This window comes from Eptesicus fuscus, chromosome 10 (genome assembly GCF_027574615.1).
Source record: "Eptesicus fuscus isolate TK198812 chromosome 10, DD_ASM_mEF_20220401, whole genome shotgun sequence".
In the NCBI taxonomy this organism is placed as follows: Eukaryota; Metazoa; Chordata; class Mammalia; order Chiroptera; family Vespertilionidae; genus Eptesicus; species Eptesicus fuscus.
Window position 1 is genome coordinate 68,779,422 of NC_072482.1, and position 20,572 is coordinate 68,799,993.

Consider the following 20,572-nt stretch of genomic DNA (forward strand, 5'->3'; position numbering starts at 1 on the left):
TGACCCTTTACTTCTTCAGGTTGGCATTTAAATACATACTCTCCAGCATCCTACTTTTGTAATGACAAGACCTTCAGCCAAGTTTTTTCTATCAATACTGGAGGCCCAGTGCACGAAATTCGTGCACGAGTAGGGTCCCTAGGCCTGGCCAGTGATCAGGGCTGATCAGATTCCCCACCTCTTCCCTCGCTCCCTCAGCATCTCACTGCCGCTGGTCACCCGCCATGTTCTGCGCTGCCCCCTGGTTGTCAGCACACATCATAGTGAGCGACTAAACTCCTGGTCTCCCAGTCGAACTCCAGAGAGGACACTTTGCATATTAGCCTTTTATATATATAGATTGGTAGAGTACCTAATGCTACTGTTTTTCACAACTCTTAAAACTCCTACAACAATGACTTAGATTTAAAATTGATAACAGAGAGAACAAGATAACACCAACTTTGGAAGAGCCATAATAAAATGAATTAGACAAAGTTATCAAATGCAGCTCACCTGCTAAAAATGGTTCTACACTAGCCATTCTGTTCCCAACTCAGATCAAGTGTTCACAGATTTCTTTTTCAGAACAGTCCAGATAACACATTAGTCATGGACACATGAACAAGGGTCACTAACAACTTGTCTATTGCAAGGAAGTCACAGTTTACCAAACAATTAACAATTGTGATGGAGTCATTGCTTTAGCCTTGAAAATGTTTAAAGAAATTAAAAAAAGAAAAACAAAACAAAAAAACACAACCCAATTCATAAAAAAAGCAGGGAGTTTTCAACTATGTATTTTAATCAAGTATAAATGGTTCCAAGCATTAAATAATGTTTAAAAGACAAACTTTCTGGTTTAAACTGACTATTTCTGATTTTGAGCCAGGCACTCACTGAAGCCAAGAAGTTTTCTTGATTATTTCTTCTTCTGTTTCCTGTCTTCACTGTTCCTGAATTCCAAAAGCAAGTCATCCAGTAATTGATTACCAACCACATTAATACTCAGTTTTACCATCCTTTTGAAATAACTTTTACACCAGCTTACTACCAGTGGAACCTTCTCAGAAAAACTATTCTTCCCACTCAGCATTTCAAAATTAGTTTAAATGGGCCACTTTTCTACAGACAGCAAATTAAACCACTTAACTTACTGAAAGGGAGTGGAACGGTTTCAAAAAAATAGTTGAGAACATCTGAAAAGGCAACTGGGACAACCATGCACATAAATAAGGAACACACAATTCCATTTAAATTAGGAAGACATTTTCTTTAATTTATCTAAACATTTCACATTCATGAAGTCAATTTCAGAGCAAATCTAAGCTCATCATATTAAATTTAAAAATATTACAGTATTTACAAACTTGCTGATATAAATACAAATATTGTGCTGTTTTCTTTTCAATACCTGCCAATAAAAAAGGCAGATCAGTCTGGTCTCTCTGAAGATCCTCATTCCTTCCTTAACACAATGAGGAGCCCTAAGGGCCTCACCCTAAATGTTCCAGCCTCACAGCTTTAGACCCTCAACATTCTTCTTCAGGTTCAGCAGCTCCTTTTCCTGCCTTCTTTTCTCCAGTTTGAAGGCTAATTTGTTAGCTTTCTTCTCTACTCTCCGTTCCTGGACAAGAATACATTCATGTTATTCAAATCTTCAAACTGATTCAGACCAACTTTACAAAAGAAAATTCACATGACCTCCCTCCCTACCACCAGCTCTCTGTAAATCTCACGTCTGAGCAAAGTCCTTTACCTTCCGCTCTTCCTTTATAGCTTGCTTTCTTGCTCTTTTATCTTCTTTGCTTTCATTTTTAGAGCGTGGCTGGGTTGACACCTTGGGCAGATCACTGTCATTAATCATCTGCATTCGTTCAATTTGCTTTGCTGTGAATCCTTTCTGAGGTAAGACATTGAGAGGTATTCCTGTCTTAGAAGATATTCGGATTTGTTTGGGCTGAAATAAAGATAAAATGGCTTAGGGTTATTTCCCATTCCTATTAAAAAAATAGCTCACTTATGACACACTGTTGTTGCTTTTCCTAATGGTGTGGGGAGCCACTAGAGATAAAGCTGATGTGAGAAAATAATTAGTACACTTCCTTTTCTGCATTGCGTATTTCGAACAGCTCAGGACATTAGCACTTACCTTTGGTTCATACTTAATAAGCTGTGGATGGTTGTATAAATTTGAGTATGTACCTAAAAATAAAAAAAGTCACATATTAATAAGTAGACTTTCAGTTCACCAAAACATTACTGAGTACTTACTATATTCCCAGCTTTAGTGTTTTCATAGTTTAAACTAACACTGGAGTCTCTCTTATAAATGTTTTCATATTTCTTATAACAAATATTTATTTCCCCAATTATTTTCACAAAGTATATACTTTTTCAAAAGGCTGATGTACTTAATACTTAAATAGTAAAATGGACACTACGATACTTACTACAAATGGATTCACAATCCCACTTCTCCTTGACTTCTTCAAGAACGACAGTGACAATTTCCTCCTCTTCAGACCCATCAAGTTCATTCATGGGCAAGTCTTGATCCTCGAAGGGTTCAAGAGTACTCAGTTTTACACAACTTGTGGTTAAGTTTTAAAAAATGAAGATAGGAAGAGAAAAAAGAACACCACCCATGTTACTGTATGTTACTCAACCTGCACGTAAAGAGCTAGGAAACAACAGCAATTTTTAAAAACCCACACACTCAGGTGTCCTGCTTCTCATTTCCTGTCACAATTAGCTTTGTCTCTCTGCCTCTCGCTTCCAGCAGGTTCTGGCTGTTCATTCTGCTGACAGGAAGGAAAAACCTATCTGTGTCTTTGCAAGGATATAACACATTGCACATAAAAGAGCTTTTCTAAAACATAATCTTTTTTTAAAGCCTCAAAAAACATTAGCCCATCTGTCCCTCCGAAGGATTCAAATAATTCACTCCAAGTATGCAGCTCTTACCCTGCTGCAAGATCTGCGTGATAGTGATCATCAAACATCAGACCTCTCTAGTAGATGTAAACACCTCATTAGTTTCTCAGAGAAATCATTTAATGTGGGTGCTGATTCACCAAACATTTGGCTGGAAAGTTCTACTAATCCGGCTGGAAAGATACACTCTTGTCTTTAAGCCATAAATACCTACTCCTCAGACGCCTGGCATTTCAGGAAGATAAAGAATGCATACACGAAGTCAAATAATTCTTTAGCCAAAGAGGCTACAGGCACCATCTCATTCTCATTCTCAAGTGGAACGTGACCTTGTACACTTCCCACTCTCACCCTCAGTTATTGATCATTACTCTTGGACAAATTACAGAGAACGTGGTTCTCAGTATGTTCCCATCCACTGTTATGTTCAGTTTCAGAACTCTTAATATGAAAATGGGAGCCAAAGGTTATGGAAAATGTACCATCTTAATTTGGATTCTGACGAGGTGATTTTCAATTCACGCGCACAATCACTTTATTTGAAAATGAAAAAAGCAGGTAAAAAACAAGGAAAAGTCACCATACTTCTCTGCCTTCTCTTTATAGTAGTCATTCAAAACTTCCTCTAAGCGACTGCTGTCTACTTGAATGCAACCTTCCAATTCAGCATTATCCAGAGCTCCAATTTCATCATCATCATATTGCTCATAAAACTTGAATATAAAGAGAGAAGATACCATGAAAATAAAATGTATTCAGTAAGAATACAGCACTTAAAGGTTATCCTACACAACATAAGCACCACCATGATCACAACTACATTGAAAATATTATCAGGACTCAGTAGCGTAACAATATGATGTGGAAGAGGTTCTACCCAGCACTTTTAAAACTGTATGTCGGTTGCCATTTAACATGACAATGAAGACAGTTACTCCATTGAGCTTGGAGAGCAAAATGCTAGGCAGAAATCTTTACTCAGAATATTTTACAGATACTTTCAAATTCATTCATTATGCAAACTAATGTACATTTCTTTTTTTCAGACGTTTACTGTATTATTCAATGATGTTCACACTACCAGGCTTTGTAAGAGTAAGCAGGGTGATGTAACTCTTGAAACAAGGTTATTCATGCTAACAGTTTGCTTATTTCTTTGAGAGAAGAGGGAAACTAGTACTTAGTGAAATGCAGCAAAGTTAGAACCTTTGTCTTAGGAAGCCTCCCTCCCTCCCTCCCTCCCTCCCTCCCTCCCTCCCTCCCTCCCTCCCCCCTCCCCCTCCCCCTCCCCCCTCCCCCTCCCTCCCCTCCCTCCCTCCCTCCCTCCCTCCCTCCCTCCCTCCCTCCCTTCCTTTACTGAACAGTTCAAAGTTTAAACTCCACATGCCAGATACCACTTTAGGCCTTGGAATGTATCAGCGAACAAAAACATACACACAAAAATGGGGGAAAATGGCATTTCCTTTATGCTTAGTCCAATGCTTAATCTCAGGAACTGTGACTGAAGAGGTCTGGAATCAAAATGTCACCAGTCTAAGAGCAAAATCAGGAGGTTTGATAAGCCATCTTTTGACCTATCTGCATTCTTTCCAGAAGTAAAATTAGGGTGGTTTTATGGTCTGTTTCAATAAAAGTTAGTGGTGTTTCTCATGCTAAAAGTTCTAGCTTTAGGTTCCAATGTCATATATAATTTACTAAGAACTAGTATTAAAAGACCCTTGATTGGGACCTTACCTTCTCAAACCTTTCATCATGTAGGGTCAGCTGTTCATTTCTCCTCATAACTGAGGATGTCATAGAATACTCAGTAAAGCGACTTTTCGTTTCCTCTTCCCAGAACAAGTGATTTTCTAGAGCCCCCGGAATTTTCCCAGGGGTAGACACTTCCTCATCTGAGAATGAGCCTGCAGAGTCATAGTCATTGTCATCACTGCCTTCTTCCTTCTCATTGTCCACATCTGCCCACTCACTGCCATTTTCCGCCTCTGATTTCCTAAAGGCAGAGTCATAAATTAACTGTCAAAACAACTTGATAAACAACAGAACCCGATGCCTTTACACAGTAAAATCTGAGGGTGTTTCAGGAAGGATTATTGTTTAGGGAGAACGGCTGTGCTGCTTGACCAGTCGGGTCTGGCACGGTTGTAAAAGTAATGAACTAGCAATCAGGCAACTTGGACTTTAGCCCCACCTACTGATGGCTTGTATCTCACATTGTCTGCTGAAACACAGATTTCTCAGACTCAAGTCCTGAAGGTCTCTTTCAGCTGTAGTTCTATGGTTGTTATCCTATTAAAGCAGCAGCAGTCAGGTCATCCTGCTTTGAAACAAACCAAACATACCGCACATCCATTCCCTCTTCCTCTTCTGTTGGCTTATTGGCCTGAAGAATAAAATCATCTTCAAGCAGATTAGCTGGATCATCAAAGTCAAAATCATCATCAAGGGCTGCAACAATGTCAGGATCAAAATCCAGCCGAGGCCCTAGATGAAAAATAAAAATTAATAACTCCCAAGAAAGCATCATTCCTTCATTTAACTAACATAATCTGAGTACCTATTATATGCCAGAGTATAAAAGAATGATTAAGAACTCTAAGTCAGTTAGTCTAGTGAGGGAAAGAGATGGATGACTGCAAATAAAAAAAAAAAAGAGGGGGGTGAAGGGGAAAACCCTTCCATTACAGATCTACAATATTAAACTGCCTAGTAAGCAAATTCAAAGCTTTGACCTGCAGGAAAAAACTGGACTTTACCTTGTCTTTTCAGACTGAGATTTTAGTAAATCCCAACCTGTTTCTTCAGCTAGGTAAACCACTACAGAGTTCAAGGAGAAGTTTCAAGTCCAAACCTGTAAACTGACATAGCTTCCAACACCCTCACATTATGGCTCCTGCTTGGTTCTCCAGCCTCAGTTCCTAGTAATCCTGACCCTTCACTCCAGGCATGCCAAGTGTGTGTAGTTTCCTCTATTCACGTTGTCCTGCTTTTGCTCAGTTGTCTGTATGGAATACCCCCTCTATCCCATCCCAGTCGCCTTCATCTGCTTAACTTAGCCCTAAGAAATCAACTTGGACATGCTTTCCCCTAGGAAAACTCCCCCAGGCTTGTTTGGTGCGTCATGATCTATCTATTTGTATTGTAATGGTAATTACCCATTTATTGTCTATCTTTCCCAATTTATGGTAAATTCCCTGTGGTCCAGGATTATGCTATTCTGGTTTAACCCAAGACCCTGTCAAATAGTGGCAACTCAAAAACCTGTAGAATGAATTAATAAATGAATGCTATATGGCAAGTCTACTCAATAAGGGTTGGGGGACTGTGTGAAAAAGTGAGGGGATTAAGAAGTACAAATTGGTAGCTACAGAATAGTCACGGAGTTGTGAAATACAGCATAGGGAATACAGTAAATAATACTGTAATATCTATGTATGGTGTCAGATGGGTACTAGATTTTTCAAGGTGATCACTAAGTTATATAATGCCCAATCACTGAGTTATACACTTGAAACTAGTATCATATTGCATGTCAACTGTACTTGGAAAATAAAAAATTAAAGCAAAAAAAGTTATCACAAAAGAATTCTGTAACTTCGTATGTTAACAATGTAGTCTTATTGTGATAATCATTTCACTATATCAAATTATGTTGTACACCTGAAACTAATGTAATATGTCAATTATATCTTCATCTATAATAATAAAAGCATAATATGCTAATTAGACCAGACAGCCAAACGACTTTCTGGATGAAGCCGGGGCTGCGAGGGCTGAGACCCCTGACATGAATTTCATGTTATTGGGCCTCTAGTCTCTCTATATAAAAGCCTAATATGCAAACTGTCCCCACAGGAGTGCGCCTGGAGACCGAATGCTCGCTATGACGTGTGCTGACCACTACGGGGCGGCGCGGAATGAAGGAAGGCCCCGATTGGCCCTGATCTCCGGCCAGGCCTAGGTACCCTATACATGCACGAATTTCGTGTACCAGGCCTCTAGTAAAATATATTAACCATTGGAAAAAAATTAAAGCAATTTAACAAAAGAAAATAAACACTACTTCTGTGTTTGTTCTAAAATACGTTGGTACTGCAAAAAAAACCCCAACAAACAAACATAATTTTTTGGTGTATGTGAAATAGATGGATAAATGGGACTTCTATATAAAACTTGAGGCCCAGTGCATGAAATTCGTGCACGGGTAGAGTTCCTATGCCTGCCCAGCGATAAGGGCCAATTGAACCTTCTGGCTGCTGGTGGAGGCCTCCCTTCCCTGGCTGGTCAGCACACATCACAGTGAGCGATCAAACTCCTGAAAGGACAATTTGCATATTAGGCTCATATATGTATATGTATCTGTATATATACATATATACATATATATATATATATATATATATATATATATATATATATATATATGTGTGTGTGTGTGTGTGTGTGTATACACACACACACACACACACTTCCATACGCTTGGGAAAACGTTTTTCTTTTAATCCTCACCTCAGGACATGTTTTTGTTATTTGTTTGGTTTTAAATCCTCACCTGAGGATATGTTTATTGATTTGAGAGAGAGAGAGGTAAAGAGAAAGAAATATCAAACTGTTGCCTCCCATATGCACCCTGACCAGGGATTGAACACAAAACCTAAGTATGTACCCTGACCAGGAATCAAACCCGCAACCTTTTTTGGTGTATGGGACGGCACTCTAACCAAGCCACACCCGGTCAAGGCCTGGGAGAACTTTTAAAAGATAACATGAAGTATTCCCAAGATTACACTATATGTATGTAAGGCTAATTGAATATTATTGTTTCCTTTGTAAGAGGTTTGGTCAAGGTTAAAAGTCCCCCACCTGATCATGAAAAATAATCTTCCCACTTTCCTCTCTAAGTAGGAACTTCAAAGACTAAGAATTTGATGACAATAAAAGAAAAGAGGGCACATCCCCAGGTGGGGGTGTACAGGAGGCAGCTGATCGATGATGTTTCTCTCTCATGGATGTTTCTAACTCTCTTATGCCTCTCCCTTCCTCTCTGTAAAAAAATCAATAAAATATATTTTTTTTAAAAAGAAAAGAATGCTAATCACACTCATCCCTTCCTAATGATCTCTCATCTGAATTCAGACACATCTCAATTTTTTCAACACTTTATCAGGAACAAAACTCTGAATTATTACTATATGAAGTTTCTTTTTGTAAAACACAGCTCCACTGAAAGGGCAAAGAAATTAAACACACCTGAAACAGGAGCTGCTTTATTTAACAATCCAACATCTTCCTCAAACTCTGATGCAAACACTGATGAAGGCAACTTAATTCCAGTGGTCTTGAAAAAAGAAATTACACAATGGTTAGGTTTATTCAACAATACTTCTGGAACTACTTTCCTGGGTTGAAAAGTGTTCTCCCAAAATTCATGTTCACCTGGAAGCTCAGAATGTGACCTTACATTGAAACAGGATCCTTGCAAATGTAATCAGTTAAGAGGAGGTGATAATGGAGCATGGTGGACCCAAGACCAATGACTGGTATGTCCTTACAAGAAGCCATGTGAACACAGGAAGACACACAGGGGAGAATGCCATGTGAAGATGGAGAATGCTGGAGTGACGCATCCACAAGCCAAGGAACACTAAGGATTGCCAGCAACCACCAGAAGCAAGGAGACAGTCAGGGAACAGATTCTTTCTGAGCCCCCAAGAAGGAACCAACCCTGCGGAAAGCTTGATTTCAGACTTCTGGCCTCTACAATTGTGAGAGAATAAATTTCTACCGTCTTAAGCCACCTCGTGGTAATGTGACAACAGTCCTAGGAAACTAATACAATCACATTCTGAATTCTCTCACTTGTGCTCGTTATACATTTTAAACATGTATATTCCACCATCAGCTCCAAAGCAACTTCCCTGCAATACTTCACAAAACTTTCTCTAGTATACTATTCCATTTAATCCTCACAACCCCTTGAGGAATGTTTTAGTGAGGTTCTGGGATCCACAATATTACCTCGTGTCCCTTCCTCTGATTGGAATTTTCCTTCCTCTCTTCAATGGAACACACCCATTAGTGGCTAGCTCAGTTCCTTCTACCTCCACGAAGCCCTTCTTGATTACTGTCCTGGAACTTGCTACTGCTGTGGACTCCCCTCTCTTCACACACCATACAATCTACTTCAATGTGTGCTGGCACATATTTTCTGACTAGTCCTTATGCTTTAGTTTCACCTTTTCAACCAAACAGTTAATAATGTGAGGGTCACCAGCACATGTTATCAGTCCACGTACCTCACCACCTACTCTGTCCTCAGCTGAGCCGCAGGCATGAAGCTGAGATGTACATTCTCACTGGCTCACACACAGCATGCTGCACTGAAAGCCTCAGAAGAGCATGACCAAAGGCCACATACAGTAGTGCATACCCAGCAAGCTATTATGGCTTCCAAAGTGAGTTTCTCTACGGCATAAATTTGGGGAAATAACTGGTATTCTGCTATAGAGACCTTTTAATTTATTTTAGTTTTTCTACTGATTTCAGAGAGAGGAAGGGAAAGAAACATCTATTTGTTGTTCCATGTATTTATGCATTCATTGGTTGCTTCTTGTATGTGCCCTGACTGGGGATCACACCTGCAACCTTGGTGTATCAGGACGTGCTCTATCCAACTAATCTATCCGTTCAGAGATAGAGTCCTTTTCTTTTTAACAAATAGACTTACTATATATAATTCACATACTATACAATTCACCCACTTAAAATGTATAATGTAATGATTTTTTTGTATATTACATTATTATTTTGTAAAATTGTGGTAAAATATATATGTGGTAAAAGATACTTTGTAATTATTAATCTTTGAAATTTAAGGGTTTCGAAGGGAGGATCACCTTGTTTTTAGTGAATTTACTTTTGGAGATGCTTCTAAATATTGAGAAACAAAGAGTATACACAATTAGAATTTAGATAGTGATTAAAAAGAGGAATGGAATTCTTTTTGTTGATTGTAGTAGTTCCTAAATACAGGGGTGGGCAAAGTAGGTTAAATTACCAACCAACATTACCTAAAAGATAAATCATAAGGATACAAAATGATAATAAATAACAAATAATACAATAATAACTACTACAAAAATATACTCTTTGAGTACTCAGAACTGTAAACCTATTTTTGCCCACCCTGCTTTCTACCATGGCAGCACCTGCTTTCCTTCACGTGAAAATCAGGGGCTACTCAAGAAGTACTAATTTTTGTACTGCCTTTCTGCACTGCCTTACTTTGTTTTTTAGGGTTTATTAAAGATTTCTGGTTTACTTAATTTTGGTGGCTTGTTACAAATTTCTTTAAGGTTAAAAAAGCTCATGGGACTCATCTCCATTTTTGTACTGTGCTACAGTAAGCCAATGGCAATTTTATCTTTAAAGATAATGCATTCATCTTTATAAACATCATTGAAGTATCCATTTAAGGGCCTTATTCTGTTAAAAGTGAAATAAGCCAGTCAGAGAAAGACAAATACCGTATAATGTCACTTACATGGGGAAGCTAATGAACAAAATAAACTGATGAACAAAACAGAAACCGAGGCATGGATACATGTAACAGACTGACAGATGTCAGGGAGGGAGAATGAATGAAAGGTGAAGGGATTAGCCAAAAAACATATACACATAAGACACAGACAACAGTGTGTTATCAGCAAGAGGGAAAGGCAGGTGGTAACTAGGTGGAGATGGGCAAAGGGGATGGGGTAATGGGGATAGAGACTTTGCTTGGGGAAATGGGTGCATGATGCAGAAAAAGGAACTTAAATTGGCAGCACTAATCCTATATAATAAAAGGGTAATATGCAAATTGACACTAATGGCAGAATGACCAGAATGACCACTCGACCAGTCACTATGAGGTGCACTGACCACCTCTTGGACGGCAGGCTCCCATCCCCCGATGGCAAACGGGGAACCAGGGGTGGGTGGCAGGGGATGCAGGCGGCGCCAGGCCAAGGCCCCCACCCCACCAGTCGCCCCCCACACAGAGGGTGACCTGTGGCAGGGGCGGGAGCGGCTGACCTCTTGTTCCTCTCATTTTTCTCTGCCCCAGCCGGCAGGCTTGGACGAATGGGGAACTGGAGGATGGCAGCAGGGGAAGATGGCCCTGATCACAGGCCAGGCCTAGGGACCATACCCACGCACGGATTTCATGTGCCAGGCCTCTAGTTTCATATAAATACTAGTGGCCCGGTGCATGAAATTCGTGCATGGGAGGTATGTCCCTCAACCCGGCCTGCACCCTCTCCAATCTCGGACATCCCTCTCACAATCTGGGACTGCTGGCTCCTAACCGCGTCTGCCTGCCAGCCTGATTGGCCCTAACTGCTCCCCTGCTGGCTTGATTGCCCCTAACTACCTCTGCCTCAGCCCCGCACTCAGGACCCGGGCTTCCCTCCCTCTGGACTGCCACAGGCACCTGGGACCCGGGCCAGCTTTGCCCAGGCTGGCTAAAGCTGCAGGGGACGGTGGGCAGATGGCTCTGCCCAGGACCGCGGGGCGGGCGGCTTCTCTGTCTCCCGGGACTGCGGGATGGGCGGCTTCTCCGTCTCTCAGGCTGCCCAGGACCACCGGCAGGCGGCTTCGCCTGGGCCTGGCTTTGTCAGGAAGGAAGTGTGGATGGTCGTCGGGAAGACGTCTGGTCTAATTAGCATATTACCCTTTTATTAGTATAGATAGATCATGGTGTGTTTTTTCTCGCCATCATTAACCATACTAACTGTTGCTTATGTATTAAAGTTCTATTCCTGCTAAGTCTAGAAGCAGCCTCAGAATCCTTCTCACCATTCACCTTAAGTCTGATGTTTAGTTGATCAGAATTAATACCTGAGGTGAAGCCTCTTACTGCAGATGTATCCCAGAATGCATGGCATCCTCTCTGCTTTCTGATCCAGCTAATAATTCATTGCCTCAATCATGCTGATTGAGGTCATTTTTCCCCTTTCAGTTTCTAGTAGTAGATTACCATTTACTGCCTAGGAAGCAAAACTGACTGTCTCGATGTAGATCGCAAAATTAACATATTTTTCTCATCAATAAAATTTCATTCTTTCAGCATGAGTAGAGTAATTTTGTCAACAACGTATTGAGGTATTAAGTTTATAACAAATTGAGTGGATTATTGTTTCAGGTGCTGTGCTGTCATACACAGATTTCATTTTATCTTTGCAACAACTCTATGCAGTAGGCACTATAATTACACAGATCCATGAGCCATGCCCTTTAACCATTATTCTCCACTCAGTATTGTGCGGGAGCCTGCTCTTACTGGCTCACACATTTTCAGGAATTTGCAAGCTGGTTATTAAACATGGTCATTATTAAAAATTAAATTATATAATCTTAAAAGTGAATAAACTACATTAAAACCAAAGGTAATACATACTCTAAATTCATCACTCAATTATTTACTACACTTTACTGTTCTGACTCTTGACATTATTTATATATTTTGGGTCTTTCTGGTGGAATATAATAGTGTATTACTGCACATTTCTCCTAAGCTCTGCATTTCGTGGCATCACATTAGGAGCTGAAATCAGCCATGGATGGAGAATTTATGCCACAGAAACTGGCCGATACTACAAATCAGGGTTTTGTTTTCTTTGAGAGCAAGTTGTTAAATATTTACCAGTACAACACTGACCACATTGGTGGCACTGGTCTTCTCAGAATGTGTTATATTATGCAGATGAAAATATATTTAAACAGATTTGATATAGATATTTTCAAACATGGAAGAATTGTCCCTGTCAACTATTTTAGTTGATTCTTATCTTCACTGATTGTCATCATTGCAAAGTTTTCAGTCCCCACATGGATTGCTGGATATAATATGTCTTGCCCTGTCCCTGTCCCCTCCCTTTCGAGCCTTTACCTTAAGGATCTAGTTTTCCATTTATATGTTTAAGTACCAACTTACCTGCTTAAAAATGTAAGCTTTTAACATTGCTCTCTCTGTTCCCTATCCTTCAGATGAAAAGTGGAGTTGGGTCGGGGCAGCAGAGAAATTTAGAAGGGGAATACTGGAGTAATGACTGCAGTGGGAGAAGAGGGAACCTATCTCCCAGGCCGCAGGCACTGGTGCCCGGACCAGAGGCGGGCAGCTTCTCCGTCTCCCCTAGGACGCGGTGCGAGCGGCTACTCCAGCTGGCTGTGGCCCAGGACCGCAGGGCAGGCAGCTTCTCCTTCTCCGGGCTGCAGCCAGCGGGAGCGGGTGCGGGGACCTAGAGGTGCTCTATGCATCTCCTGGTGACCAGTTGCACACGCAGCCCCGCCCAGCCTGTTGAATGTTCGTTACTGTAACACAGTAACGGACAATTTGCATATTACCTCTCTCTCTCTCTCTCTCTCTCTCTCTCTCTATATATCTATATATATATATATATATAGAATATATAGATGTGCTCTCACTTGCACTTAAACAATGAAGTATTAAAGTGCTATCTAACATGACCACATCTATCAGAAGTTCTAACCCTGTCAAAGACTATCACTTTTAATAACTGCCACCAAAAAACAGGCCACCTACTCTTGCCTGATTGTACATGTGTACACACAACACTTTCAGTGAGAAAATGGCCTGCTCCATTTCTTGCCCAAAGTTATATTGATATAACACTGTTGTTTTTTTTCACTCACCCCCACACACTCTTTCTCACACTTAAATTGTTGAAAAGTCTTACTGAAATTACTGAAGTTTCTTCGTTTTCATTTCTCCTATTGGGTACACTGACTGTACTTGTGGGAATCAGCTCTGAGGGCCCAGATGGTTCCTTCAGATGCTGCAGGTAGTCATAGTCGTCATCGAAGAACACTCCATACTTCCTCTGTTCTGCTCGTCTCTCTTCATCATTTTTCTAGGATAATAAACAAAATGGAACTACTACCTCTTCCAAAATTAAGGCACAGGAACCTTCCAATGAGCACAGCTTTCAGAACAGGAGGCAGATGACACATGGACACTTTGGTTGACAGGAACGAGACAATGAATAATGAATTCTTGACAAATTTAGGAAACACAGAGCTTCCAAGGTATTGTGTCATATAAAATTAAAATGGAGTGAACCAATTCCTCCTTTCAGTAGATATTTCTGTGCAATAATCCAAGCCAAGAAACACACACACACACACACACACACACACACACACACACAGCAATTTGTTTTATCACAGAGTAGGGGCCTTGAAAGATTAAGTATAATTTCTTGTATTTATACACAAAGAAACTTCAACACACAAGACAAATGGGCTTTACTTAATAGCTAAATAGGCCCAATGTTCCCCAACACTTCCTTTCACATTACCCATGCTTAACAAATATACTGATTGATAATTAGCAAATCGACCCTTTAAAAGCTCCCTGGCATTTTCTAAAGCTGACTTATGAGTTTCAAAGTTTTGCATTTCATGAGATGAGTGACCAGGAGGCAAAATGCAGTTCGTGGTTCTGAAACGAAAGGATCTTAGGGTAAGCAGCGATTGAGCTTTCGGTTGTACCCTAAGTAACATCATGCAGTATTATCGCTGATGGCTTTGTAAATATTTATCATTACTCAGGATGTGCTCACTGAAACATCCCAAATAAAGGTGATCCATCCTCTCAATCAAAATGAATATGCACGAAGTAAAAATCTGCACATTTACTGAAAATTAAGTCACAGATATTGCTTCCCTGAAGATCAGTTATCTGAAAACAGCCGCTGGCTAAGATAATTTAAAACCACCGACAGTCCACCTAACAAACTCACTGGCTAAAGAACAGCACCTACTTTCTGTGCAGGCAACAGAACCCTCTGGGGTGCAGTCTCATCTGCTGCTAAAGGATCTCGTTGGCTCCGATGGACCAGGTGGAAAGACACAGCTTTCTTCTTTTCTATGAAGGGCTTTTTCTTCCTGTGAGGCTTCGGAGGGCAGAATCAGAACATGCCATTAAAAACAGAACCAACACACCCGTGACTTTTGTATCACAGTCCGCGCGGGCATCTTCGGTAAGTTATGTGAAGGATCAACAGGTTTTTGAAACCTACGCTTCTAGGGCAGGCAACATCTAGTCTGTTCTCTAAAAATCTATACTTACCTTCCTCCAATACACAGTAGTCGGCACCTACTCTGTAGGCAGACCTTGTTATGGGCACTGGGGATACAGCAATGGGGAAGTCAGACAAGCCCCTACTCTTCTCAAGCAAATCATCAAGAAAAATGATTTCGGGTAAAGAGAACAAAAAGACAGCCTTGTGCAAAATGACTGACGAGTGACGTTAGCCTGGGTGCCCAGAGAAGGTCCCCGACAGGTTGAACCAGGGCAATGAGCCTGCCACAAGAAAACCCCGGGAAGGCAGTTGCAAGTGGGGTACACACTTCCTGTGTCAACTACTATGTGAAAAGACGGCACAACAGCCGAAGTTTAGTGAGATTCATCACTCCGTTCTCCAAGTTTATTCCACTACCCAACCTTGATTTTCCTAAACTAAGGAAGTATCATCCCAGTTGAATAAGCCGCCTTGCTTTGGGACGAACCCTGGGCTCTCCCACAAGTTCCTTCCCCCAGAGCAAACTGATGGGCGGACACCCCCTCCCCGCCTGACCCCGTGCGACACAGGGTGGTGCATCTGCGCTCTGTGTGGCAAAGGCTTTGGGGCCCTTGGGGGTAAAGAGAAGGCCATTCTCTAATGTCCATTCTCCAGGGAGGCGCTTGGCCGTGGGAGACCCACTGTAAACGGCAAAGTTATGCCCCAGGTGGTGAGGGTGACCCAGCCCGGGCCCTGCGCCGCGAGCCGCCTCCCCGCAGCTTCGGAGCAGCCCTCCCAGCCCCAGGCCGCAGTGGCCACCAGCACTGCGGGTCCCAGCCGCGCTTCCGCAAACCCAGAGCGCCACGCCCCCCAGGCCACCGAGCTCGCCCACCATGTTGCGGTCGCCAGGCGCTCACACCAAAGAGCGGCGACTACACCTCCAGGTCCTGCGGGACGGGACGCGCTACGTCCGGGACGCCGCCAGGGCCGGCTCACCGCGGCGTCTTCAGGCCTCGCCGCACGTGCAAACTAGGGACCCGGACAGGAAGTCCTGCACCGGCCGTGGAATCGGACCAATCGCCGGAGAGCTGAAGTCTCGCGGCCGGTAGTTACGCCAGGCTCACTCCGTCCCAAAAACCGCGAGAAGCTCTAGGGAGGTGGGCTGTTCCCGCCCCCTGAGGGCGGGACTATTGCGGCCTGAAGTGAGTCCGCGGCGCGGGGAGGAGTCGCAGGCGCCTCTCTGGCGGCGAGGCGCGAAAGGGTTTGGGAGAACTTGTTTGTATAGTGCCCTGTGCTGAGACTACAGGCGAGGACTCCAGCATCTCCATTGACACTTGTATTCCCTGCCCATTTCCAACCGTGAAAAACAAAATAAAACAAAAAACCGTGTACACGGAAGGTGCTCACCATCCCCAGACCCGAAGTTTCAAGTTTCCTCTCTGGCGCGGAGTCAGTTGCCTTAGCAACAGCGGGTCCTGGGCCTGGTATTCTAGGCTGCACCAGGCTTCCTCAGGTCCTTTCACCATTTAATAAACTGCGTTAACGTGTTCAGTTAATCAACCCCCAAGACTTGACATTTGGATTAATAAAATATATTCATAATCTTTCGGGTATTTGCCCACCTTAAAGTGGAAACATTAGTCCATTGCCTTCCAAGTCCTTCAAGGGTTTTGACTTGGTTTAAGCAAATAGGCTGGAAGCACCCTCCAGGAGGATTTCAGGAAGGTGCCCGAGCACTCCAGGAGTTTTTCCTGGGCCAAAGGGGGTGGTGAGGCATTCAGAGTTTTAGTAGCAGATCTTTGCACAAATTTGCGTTTTTCTCCCCCAATTTCCAGTCTTTCCAATGTCCGAGTTATCTTGGATTGCGTCTTTATGTCCTATTACCATTGTAAGTGTTAATGGAATATTATTCTTGGATTACAATAAAAATTATAGAAACAAGTTAGTACCACTAACTTACCTTGAGAAAATGCTTTGTAACAGGAATAATATGTAACACACTTTCATGTGCCAGATATTCGTTATAATTAAGCTTCATGAGGGCAGGTTTAATTTTGGTTTGATCTGTTTTATTGACTACTTTTTCTATTTTCAGGACCTAGAATAGTGCCTGGCATACATAATAAATTCTATTTGTTTAAATGAATTGACGTTCTGGTACTTTACCTGAACTTTTTTTTATGCTTTCCTTACCACGGGACTACAAGAGAGGAGCTATTATCTTTATTATTTTACAAATACTAAAACTCAGGCATAGGAAGTTAACTCTCTCAAGGCCACACAAGCTAGTCAAATGCCAGAGCAGGGATTTACACTCAAGTCTAACTAAAGACTGGCCACTTAACCACACTGCTTATTTTTTATTTTTTTTTTTAGTAATATTCTGTTTTACGTATATATGCCTAATATCAACACTAAACACACTATGCTATGCCCTTTGTATTCATTATATCACTCAATTTCTTTGATAAGCTTGTAAAGCACAGTTAGGTAACTCTAAACCTATCTTATAGATGTACAGTCTGGGGTTCAGAGAATTGAAGTGACTTGCCTAAGGTCACACAGGAAGTGGAAGAGCCTGAATGTGTAGCACATCCGTCTGGCTCAGAAGGGCCACACTCTTAGGTAAATCCTTATTATTTTCATCTGTTTTAAAACCATTCTGCAGTAACCTACTTGAAGGCAAGGATTTTTGTCTTGCCAACTTTACTTCCCCAAGGCATAGTATAGTAAGGACTCAATAATAATTAGTTCAGCCCTAACCGGTTTGGCTCAGTGGGTAGAGCGTTGGCCTGTGGACTGAAAGGTCCCAGGTTTGATTCCCGTCAAGGGCATGTACCTTGGTTGCGGGCACATCCCCAGTAGGAGGTGTGCAGGAGGCAGCTGATTGATGTTTCTCTCTCATCAATGTTTCTAACTCTCTGTCCCTCTCCCTTCCTCTCTGTAAAATATCAATAAAATATATTTAAAAATAATCCTATCTAATAATAGAGTAACATGTAAATTACCATCACTCCGCTACGCCCACGATTGGGCAGCGGGAGGCTGGGGGGCGGGACTTGGGGTGGCCTATCCGGCCATTGAGAGGCATGGATCCACTGCCACTGAGGGGGGCTACCCTGCTGTTGAGAGGCGCAGGGGGCGGGACTCCCGCCCCGTGCCTCTCAACAGCCAGATCCGCGGCCGCTGAGGGGGCCTGCCGCGGACACCCAGCTGCGCCTCTCAACGGCAGGGTAGCCAGGTGTCCGCGGCAGCCCCCCTCAGCGGCCGTTGAGAGGCGCAGGGTAGCCCCCCTCAGCGGCCGCAGACCATCAAAAGTGGGGGAGCTGGGTGCCTGTCTGCTCCGGCACCAGGCCTTTCAGAAGCCTACGCTGAGCCGGAGGCTTCTGAAAGGCCTGGTGCACCAGGGGACAGGCACCCATGCATGTTTCAATCATGCACTGAGCCTCTAGTAATAATAATAATTAGTTCAAAGCACTTTATATACATTTACTCATTAAATTCCTACACAAGAATTTAAGGAGATATACTATTATTACCCTTTTATTATATGGGTTAGAGATCCAAGGAACAGAAAGTCAAGTGACTTTTGCACAAGGCAATGAAGCCAAAATGGGAACCCAGGTGTAGCTAGAGAATCACACTCTTAACCATTACAATATACCTTATTTTAAAAATCCAACACATATGGGGAGCTTACAGGTGTCAGAGATTGTTCTGGGTTCTGTATATATAATAGCTCATTTAATATTTTTTGAATACAATATCTAGCACAATGCATTCATTACAATGATTAGAAACAAAACTCGTCTTCACACAATGCTATTTCCTGCCATTAAAATGTTATTTCCTACCACTGTAATCACCCAGAACTGAAATAATTATAGCGATGATGATAAATCCAAACTATACTTCTACTCTCTTATGTTCTCATTAATAGTATGTATTTCAAAATAGTTAAACAGAATCTAGCTTAGCTTGGGCTTTGAAATGTTCTTATTTTTTCCATCTGAAATCAGCTTGCCTATTGCTATTGTGTTTATCATCTTAACCTCGATTACATCACATTTAGCGGGCGTTCTCCATTAGCATCACTCACAGACCCCAAGGCATCAGGAAACCAGTGTACCCCCGGAAGAGCAAATTTGCTAGACCCTGAAGCAGCAACTTCAGGAATTATAAATTACTTGCTTGACAATATTAACAGAGCTTATGGAGGTACTTAATTTATCAAAAGGGGAGGTGCATCAAGATGGATGTAACAGATGGTCACTGTATCACTGTTTGTGATAGAGAAATAAATGGAAATTCTATTAGTAAGGGATTAATGTAAAGAAAACACATTTATGCTGCGGTCAATTGTGAAGCTGTTCTAAGGAAGATTGATATGGACAAAAAGCAGGTTGGAAAAAAAGCAAGTTGCAGAACACCATAGTAGATGGCATTTTTTTTTTTTTTTTGGTTAAAAAGTAATAATAGGAAAACATTTTACACAGAAATATCATAGTGCACGCATAGAAAAAATATCTAAATGACTATGTACCAAACTGCCCACAGCCATTATCCATGAGGAGCTGGGATTGCAGAAAACTTTCCATTTCTAATTGAGATGTTTCTTCATTGTTTACATGTCTGCAGTGACCATTTGAAGTATTTCATTTGTATAAAAAAAGTAAAGATATTTAAATATAAAAACCAAAGAGGGGGCGGGTTAGATACTAATATAATCTGCTTCAATAACTATTGTTAAAGGATATTCTTTAAAATGGTAAGATCCTGGCATATATATTCAAGATTTTATTTAACTTATCATTAGGAGGGAACTGGTAAGATGTTTCAGTTAGTTCAGAAGGCAATCCCCAAAGATCAGAAACATTTTCAGAGCAAGCATATTGAAAAGAATGGACAAAATTGGCTTCTTTCCTGGTGACGCAGGAAGACAATTGAACCTCCACTGCACAGAATTTATGTACATGTCTAGAGACAAGAATTATTTTCATTGCTGTCAGCTTTCCACAAGTTACAAAATTATAAAATAGCTCAGAGGCAAAGAAAGGTGCAAAGCCCACATAAAGTCAGAATTAGGAGTGCTTATTTAAAAAGCACATCATTTTTCACTGAAGCACACATTATCCCCATAATACTAATAACAGGAGTATGCTTGTTATGGTAACTGGAAGTAATTTCTGGTGTTTATTCCATTCTCATAGTATAACCTGGGGAAAGGGGGACTTCCGTGTACTTACCTCAGAGCAAAATGGGAAAGATAATGTTATTAATACTCATCTTACAAGGTTTGGTTGAGTTCAATGAGAAATTGTGTGTTAATTACTTGGATCTGTGCCTGGTTGGTGGTCAGCGCTCAGTGAAAACGAGCAGTTGTCCTCCTCCTAGCCGAGTGTCTATTCACCTAACTTCATTGTTGCCTCAGGAAGGCCATCTCCTGAAACCCGAGGCTTCTCCGGCATCTGGGATTTGTCAGGAAACACATGCTTTGCCTCAAATCAGGTTTTCATCATGCGAATCTGTTAGCTTGCATCTTGATCCAACTTTCAGCTTCGCAGGATCCCAATCCTTTGGTTTCCCCTCAA

The 20,572-nt window shown here is 41.7% G+C and overlaps 2 protein-coding genes across 2 annotated transcripts in view; both read right to left on the reverse strand.

Annotated features, from left to right (window-relative positions):
• Positions 1-588, reverse strand: part of ZC2HC1B (zinc finger C2HC-type containing 1B) — a 37,367-nt gene extending 36,779 nt beyond the window's left edge. Inside the window, exon 1 of the mRNA XM_028140996.2 lies at positions 496-588. Coding sequence (XP_027996797.2) covers positions 496-523 — 28 coding nt within the window. The 5' untranslated portion in view covers positions 524-588. The remainder of the gene's footprint in view (positions 1-495) is intronic.
• Positions 589-1,237: 649 nt separating this feature from the next.
• On the reverse strand, positions 1,238-16,024 carry LTV1 (LTV1 ribosome biogenesis factor). Its single transcript, XM_028140968.2, has 11 exons — positions 15,874-16,024; positions 14,742-14,873; positions 13,656-13,829; positions 8,167-8,254; positions 5,259-5,400; positions 4,651-4,909; positions 3,502-3,629; positions 2,433-2,572; positions 2,132-2,184; positions 1,739-1,939; positions 1,238-1,606 (listed from the first exon to the last, which is right to left on the reverse strand). The coding sequence occupies exons 1-11, from the start codon at positions 15,874-15,876 to the stop codon at positions 1,496-1,498; spliced, it is 1,431 nt and encodes a 476-aa protein (XP_027996769.2). The 5' UTR covers positions 15,877-16,024; the 3' UTR covers positions 1,238-1,495.
• Between the last annotated feature and the right edge of the window lie 4,548 nt (positions 16,025-20,572).

What these genes read in the sequence shown, in the direction of transcription:
- LTV1 (XM_028140968.2), bottom strand. An exon ending in TTCTGTTGCCTGCACAGAAA is followed by an intron (nt 13,830 to 14,741) that starts GTAGGTGCTGTT and finishes TTATTATCCTAG; the next exon opens with AAAAATGATGAAGAGAGACG. An exon ending in TATAAAGAGAAGGCAGAGAA is followed by an intron (nt 2,573 to 3,501) that starts GTATGGTGACTT and finishes CTTAACCACAAG; the next exon opens with TTGTGTAAAACTGAGTACTC.